Genomic DNA, 7,092 nt, shown 5'->3' on the forward strand with positions numbered 1-7,092 from the left:
GGGTGTACTCCATCGTGACCAAGTAATCTGATAAACGTATAAAGCATGATCATCTATCTTGCAGATGGAACTGCCTTGGATATTTCAGTTGGGGGTCTGATATGTGAACAATATGTAAATCAGAGCATGTGCTATTTGACATCAAAGCTATGTTTTGGCATGTGCTTCTTATGTTGATATACTCGAATTTATTGAAAACGGTATAGTAATTATATCAAGACTTACTCCTTACTCTAAAAAAATGAAAATGTCCAATGCACAAAACTTGCTCTTTGGTTCTAATAGTTGAATTGCAGAAAGCTGTCCCACCCCATGGGAGTAGATGAATAGTTGTGCAATGAGTCTTAATCACAGAGGCCGCAACCTATGAATTAGAACTGGAACCATCCTTTGCTTGTTACTTTTGGATTTGTTGAGGCTTTGTGTAAAACCAGATTTAATCAGGTACTGATTATTATAGATACTGGATTACTACATGCAAGATTTTTGAAAAATACATTCATTATACTTCATTAGTCTAAATGGAATAAATAAGCTTAACCATCTCTTACATTAACAGTGATTATGTCTATATATATATAGGCCCTTTTTGAATGAGTGATCTCAGATCTTCACAAATCCAAGAAGTTAGGGCAGATATCTTCGTTTTACTGATGAGGAACTGAAACTAACAATGGATTACTAGTAGTAAGTCAGGAATTTTAGTTACATGATTGCCCTCTAATTCTTTTGCTGTTATACTGTCACTAGATCTTACTCTGGTTTAGTAGAGTCCTTCTGGAACTTTTATTGAGCCAGAAATAATGTATCTTCATTTAATAACTTTTGAATTAGTAGCCATTGTGGATGAATCTCCACTTCCTTGGAGTTACTCTCAGTCTCTAGTCAGGGTGATAGACAAGAAACAGATAAATGACAGTATAGCAAAAGATGATACTAGGGTCTTGACTCAAGTGACATGGGAGCTCAAGAAAGGCAGTAATAGATTGTATTATGTTATTCTGGGAATTTATACAAACTTTTAGAATTAGAAAATTCCACTGACTTGAGGTACTTTGAATGTCTGTGGTGCTTTTGGTTTCCTTCCTTTATAAGGGCTCTGGGGTACACAGTCTTGAGTTCCTAGGAAACTTGTGTCGTCTGAAAGTTATGGGTTCCTAAATTGAAAATGTTTTGAGTAGCTAAAGGTTAACCTAATTAAGGAAGTGATTTCACTAGTTTGAATATACATTAACACCATCTGGTCATCTGGGAAAAGCAAAGTAAAACACTAACAATGCATAAGTTGGATTTTAAAAGACTAAATCATTTAAAATAAATACAAAGTCTGAGATAGGGAAGGAAAACATTGAAAATATTCAAGAACAGTAGAGAATTGTTTTTTAAAGCCTATTTGCAGTTAATTCATTCAACAAACATTAATTGAGCACCACATATGAGTGTTGAGCATAGAAGGTTTCTGCCACCATGGAAGACAGGCAAAAAAGTAATTGTAATATAACATACTGAATTTGGTAGTAGAGGTCTGGTGGTGAGGAGAAGGAAAAAATGGTAAATATTTTCTGGGAGCAGTGAGGAACAAAGAGGAAATGTGGACATACCTTTAAAGATTAGGAGACAATTGATTTGAGACTTGAAAGAAGACCTTCAGCAAGCATACTAGAGTAACGGAGTCATCATGGCAGAGGGAACTTACCCGAGTGTGGAACGCCAAAACAGAATGGCTGGTGTAAAGCTTTGCAATCATTAGCTAGCCTGGAGGAGCTTTTTTGAAATATGTTCCTGGGAATATTAATAGGTATTACACCAAAATGGTTATGTGTGTAGGGGGAATGCTATATTTCATAGAGCCCATAGAACACTAATTCTAAGTCTCTAAGAAATATATTTGGCAGTAATTTGCAAAGTGTATTTGAATCCTGGAGCTCTTTTCCTGTGGTGAGTCTTTAGCTGGTAACCCTAGAACACATTTTAGAAAAGGTTGTGCTTGAGCATAAGATGTGTAGGAAGAAGTGATAGAAAATCAAGGTGGCTGGTAGCAGGCTCATAGAGGGCCATGTGTATTATGTTAAGAGTGGTTTTTCCCTCTAAGCAGTGGAAAAACCATTGAATAAGCTATGAAGTAAGATTAAATCTGAATTTATAGTTACCTGGTAGTAGAAAAATACTAGACTAGAATAGAAGGCATGTCACTGCATTCTTAAATTTTCTGAGACACTGGTTTTTGTTTTGTTGGAAAATTGTGTTTTTTCTCGACTCATTAGTCCCACATAGATGATGACAGATAAGCTCTAGTATCACAATTTATATAAGTAGCATTTAAAATACCCTAAGCTTTAATGATCTTATTTTCTGAAAATAAGGTTTAAATGCTAATTTTGTCCCCAGTTCCTCTTATAGCATAAAAGACCTTTTCTTCCCACTTACAAACTAAAAATCAAACAAAATGAAACAAAACCTCACTTTTACTATAGCAGTTATTTAAAAATAGTAGGTGTTATAATTTTTCTAGTTCCAAAATTTGTTGCATTGCTAAATACCACTGAATGATACTTCACCAACAGTGATTGGGTTCTAGTGCCGTTAGATTATTTGTTCCCATCTTTTAATTTATGCACATTAAATTTTTTTATATAGTTAATGTACAATTACTTGAACAACATTATAGTTATTAGACTCCCCCTATTAAGTCCCCCTCACATACCCCATTACAGTCACGGTTCATCAGCATAGTAAGATTATGCACATTAAATTTTATAGTAATTACATTTCTAACAGATAAGAGATTAAAATAATATAATCAGTAGATCTTCTTGCAAAAAAAAAAATTCAATGACAAGAAACATGCAGGGTGCAAGTCCAATGCAGGAAATACTTTTCAGTTGCTTCATAAGTTTAGGCATCTCAAATGTAGCACATCCAAAACTTAACACCTGCAGTCCTGTCTCAGATAATGGCAGTTCCCTTTTTCCACGTACTAAGGCCAAAATCCTTGACTTTTGTCATACCTAACATCTAGTCTGTCAACAGACTATTTGGTCCTACCTTTTAGAGTATATCCAGAATTTGATCACTCTTCACTATCCCCACCTTCACCACCCTGGACCAAACTACTGCAACCTCTTGCCTGGATTGTGCCTACATATCTGATTTCCCTGCTTCTGCCCCTGCTTACTTTGAATCTGTTCTCACTGACAGCAGCCAGAGTGGGGCTGTTGAAATATCAGATTATGTCACATTTTGCTCAAAACCTCCAGTGGCTTCCTATCCCACAAATAACAAAGTCCATACTGTGATCAGCAGTCCCTGCATAAACTGCGCTTGTTTACTTTACTTTGTCTACTTGCTCTCTTAATCAGCCCCACTGATCTGCTCCATGTTACTCGAGCACACCTTACACAGCCTGACTTCGACATTTAATTTCTATTTTTTTCTGCTTGGAATTCTCTTTCACCAGATAACCACATGGCTAACTCCTTCACTTCCTTTAGATCTTTTCTCAGATGTAACCATTGCTTTTTCGTAGCTACCTTAGCTAAAATTTCAATCCTTACACTCCAAAACTTCTATTCTCTTTCCCTACTTTTTGTTTTAGCACCTATGACTAAGTTTGTATTTTAATATTTGCTTTTTGTCTCTCTCCAGTTTGTAAGTTCTGTGACAGCTAAGATTTTTGCTGTTTGTTCATTACTGTATTCCAAGTACCTACAACACTACTTGACAAACAGTAGGTACTCAGAAAACACTGCTAAGTCAGTGAAAGAAGGAATAAAAATAATAGGCTGACAAGCAGTATATTTTGAAAATAGAGGAAGCTAAGAAGTAATCATGTTGAAATTAAACTAAGTTCATTTAAAAAAAAATGCATGCAGATATTTAGCTCAAATCACTTGTTCAATATCTGATGTATTTTTAACTCATCTGTTTTCTTCCATCATATCCTTAAATTATAATGGCTCAGGGTGGTATTTTAGAGTACCGCATTTGTAGATCCTGTGTACATAGTCAATAAAGAAATAGAAAGTTTCATACCTGGAGTGATTCACTGATGACCTACCCGACATGATATAGCCACATTGCTCTGAGGAATCCAGGGTAAGACTGGCTTTTTTTAAATTGAGGTAAAATGCATATAACATAAAATTCACCGTGTTAATAATTTTTAAATACACAGGTGTGAAACAGAGCTTCTGAACTTTTTCATCTTGCAAATCTGAAATTATATCCATTAACAGCTTTCCCATTCTACCTCCCCAACCCCAGCTGCTGGTAACCATGATTCTACTTGTTTTTGTAAGTTTCACTTTAGATACCTCATGTAAGTAGAATCGTAAAGTATTTGTCTTTTTATGACTGACTTATTTAATTTATAATGTCTTAAGTTCGTCCATGTTGTACAGCATGTAACAGGATTTCCTTTTGAAGACTGAATAATATTCCACTGTATGTATATACCTGTACATATAAATACTTTGTTTATCCATTTGGCATTTAGTTGGTTCCACCTCTGGGCTACTGTGAATTAGTGCTGCTGTGAACATGGGTATGGAAATATGAGCCTGGCTCGTACTTTAACTTAAAATACTTTATACTTTAATTTTTAGTTTATAGTATCTTTGTGTCAAATGCTCTGCCTTTATTGAAAAATGTTATGAATAATTATATAGTCTGTACCTGTCTATCTTAATACATATTTAGCTCCTAATACTGCACATATTTCAGAAGTTTGTATAGTATAGTTTAATGAGATCAGAAGAAAGAGATCACTTTTCTAAAGAAAAACCCTATGACATGTAAATATTTAGCTGAAAAACAATTATTTAGCTGTTTTCCAAATTCTTAACATCACTGTCATCACCAACTCATCTTTTTCTGACATAGCTAATCCAACTAACCACTGACCAAATGTCCGTGATCCTGCTAAACATGTTAAAAACATAAAACATGTTTAAATTAGTATAGCTTTAAACAGATGTTATCTACAAAACTCTCATTAACGAAAACACAAAGAGCCGTGTTCAAATGTTGTATGAACATAATGTGTCTAAAGAGCCAATTTAACAATTCCTTTTGGTTGACTTCTTCTGCACCTCTTTATGCTTCTTCTTTTTCCTCTTACCACCTTCTTTGAATCCTGAGGAGACAATAGAGGGATCCCTGCTGCTGGTAACCCAAGGCATACCTTACTCAATATTGTCCACAAAAGTATACTGAGATACGTGTTTGGAGCTGTAGGACTTTGGTGAATGACTGTTGAGTGACTGTCTACTCCAGCTGCATTCTTCTGCAAAACCCTCTTCCTCTACCACATCATTTATAATGAAGGACTTCAACTTTCCATCATCTTCAGCTTCTTCTCTTTCTTTTTTTTTTTTTTTTGAGAGAACATCTCTCATATTTATTGATCAGATGGTTGTTAACAACAATAAAATTCTGTATAGGGGACTCAATGCACAGTCATTAATCAACCCCAAGCCTAATTCTCAACAGTCTCCAATCTTCTAACGCATAACAAACAAGTTCTTACATGGTGAACAAAGCTTCTTCTCTTTCTTGATCATTCTCAGTAAGTCTCTGTGTATTGAGATTTCTGCTGTTAACAGTCTTACCTGAAGTTGTAACAGGTATGTATTTGCCCATCCCGCTATCATCAAATGCCAGGAAAGAGAATGAATCAGGGCCCTCGTGGCCCAGTGAACCATATGGTATATATTCTGTATCATCTGAAGGGAATCTCTCAAAAACTAGATATTCACTGGAGATAGAAAGGATCTTGCACCTCTGTTTCTACTTCCACAAGAGCTTTTTGGACTATTTAAAAGGTCCTCAAGTGAGTCTTCAAAGAAATGAAATGAAAATGGGTCCCTTTGACCATAAATTTCTTTGAAGACATCATCTGGCTTATGAAATGTGAAGCCATATTCAAAAGAATCATCAAAATGACTTCCACCTCCACCATTTAATCCTTCTTTGCCATATTTATCATAAATGTCCCATTGTTCATCATTTGATAATACCTCATATGCCTTAGCTGCTGCTTTGAACTTTCTCTCAGCTGCTGTTTTACTTTCTGGATTTTTATCAGGGTGCCATTTAAGTGCCACTTTATGATAAGCCCTTTAATGTCCTTAGGTGAAGCATGTCTCTGCACTCCTAGAACTTCATAGTAATCCACCATGTTAGAACAGATTGTTGGGGAGGGGTGCGCTGGTAGTTAGTACTGATTTCTTCTTGGCTCGGGCTCTGCTGTTAGTGGTGGTAGAGGCAGTGACTGCAAATAGGCACATTTTTACACTAAAGACAGTGTTATTGTAGACTGCTTCTAGGAGATGCCAGGATACTGATTATGTGGCAAGCAGAGTTACAAGCTTATGTCAGAGTGGGCTGCATTGTGCTGTCATTCTGGGGTTGGGGTAGGGACCAGACCTTCCAAATGGAGCTAGTGTGGGGACCTAGCTGACCATCCTGAACCCCTGGTCTTCTATCCCTATGTTTCCTTAGAAGCCTCAAAGAATGCCTCATCAAGCAGTAGGATCTGTTGTTGATGGCCACAGCGTGCCCTTTGCATAGTATGACCTCTAAGTTACTGAGCTTTAATAACCTCTTTCCTAGTTCTTCCATGATTTGGAAAAATGAAGAATTCATTAACTATGTGAAAAAGTGTTCAAGCAGTTGACATATTTGTTTATTTCGGTCAGGAGACCTACAGTTCAGTAGCTCATAACAAATAAGTAACTCAATTACGATATAACAGGGGCTATGATGGGGGAAAAACTGGATGCTAAGCAATCATATGAGGGAAACCTAGCCCAGACGTGGGGTGTCAAAGGCTTCTTGGAGGAAGTAGCCTAATTTATAAGATTTCTGTATGCCATTGCTGAGTCATTTGAGATGATATCTTTGCCCACTTAAAGTTTACTACTACAAAGCATGTAGTTAAAGATTTTGATAATTGTGCATTTATGTATTCCTTATATAATTATTGAATGCATATTTTGTGCAAAGCACTATTTTAGCCACTGGTGATAACTAACAAAAAAATACCGATTTTCATGGTATTTACATTAAAATGGAGTATAAATAATGAAACAA

At 36.0% G+C, this 7,092-nt stretch overlaps 2 protein-coding genes across 4 annotated transcripts in view; one reads left to right on the forward strand and one right to left on the reverse strand.

The window, feature by feature from the left end:
* Nucleotides 1–7,092, forward strand: part of XPNPEP3 (X-prolyl aminopeptidase 3) — a 59,610-nt gene that overhangs the window by 750 nt on the left and 51,768 nt on the right. Inside the window, exon 2 of one of the 3 annotated variants that reach the window (XM_037006894.2) lies at nt 4,175–4,293. The exons of 1 other annotated variant lie outside the window; for it this stretch is intronic. Coding sequence is in view for 1 of the 2 variants with exons in the window: in XM_037006893.2 (XP_036862788.1) it covers nt 4,540–4,543 (4 nt within the window). In the remaining variant the exon portion in view is untranslated. Of the gene's footprint in view, nt 1–4,174; nt 4,294–4,495; nt 4,544–7,092 lie in introns of all 3 variants that reach the window. One more of the 3 variants, XM_037006893.2, reaches the window with a different exon arrangement.
* On the reverse strand, nt 4,553–7,027 carry DNAJB7 (DnaJ heat shock protein family (Hsp40) member B7). The gene is given in 4 exon segments (XM_037006900.2): nt 4,553–5,358; nt 5,537–5,759; nt 5,762–6,118; nt 6,121–7,027. Coding segments are annotated over 4 exon segments (939 nt in total). The 5' UTR covers nt 6,179–7,027; the 3' UTR covers nt 4,553–5,057.

The sequence above is a fragment of the Manis javanica genome, chromosome 10 (genome assembly GCF_040802235.1).
Source record: "Manis javanica isolate MJ-LG chromosome 10, MJ_LKY, whole genome shotgun sequence".
Classification (NCBI taxonomy): Eukaryota; Metazoa; Chordata; class Mammalia; order Pholidota; family Manidae; genus Manis; species Manis javanica.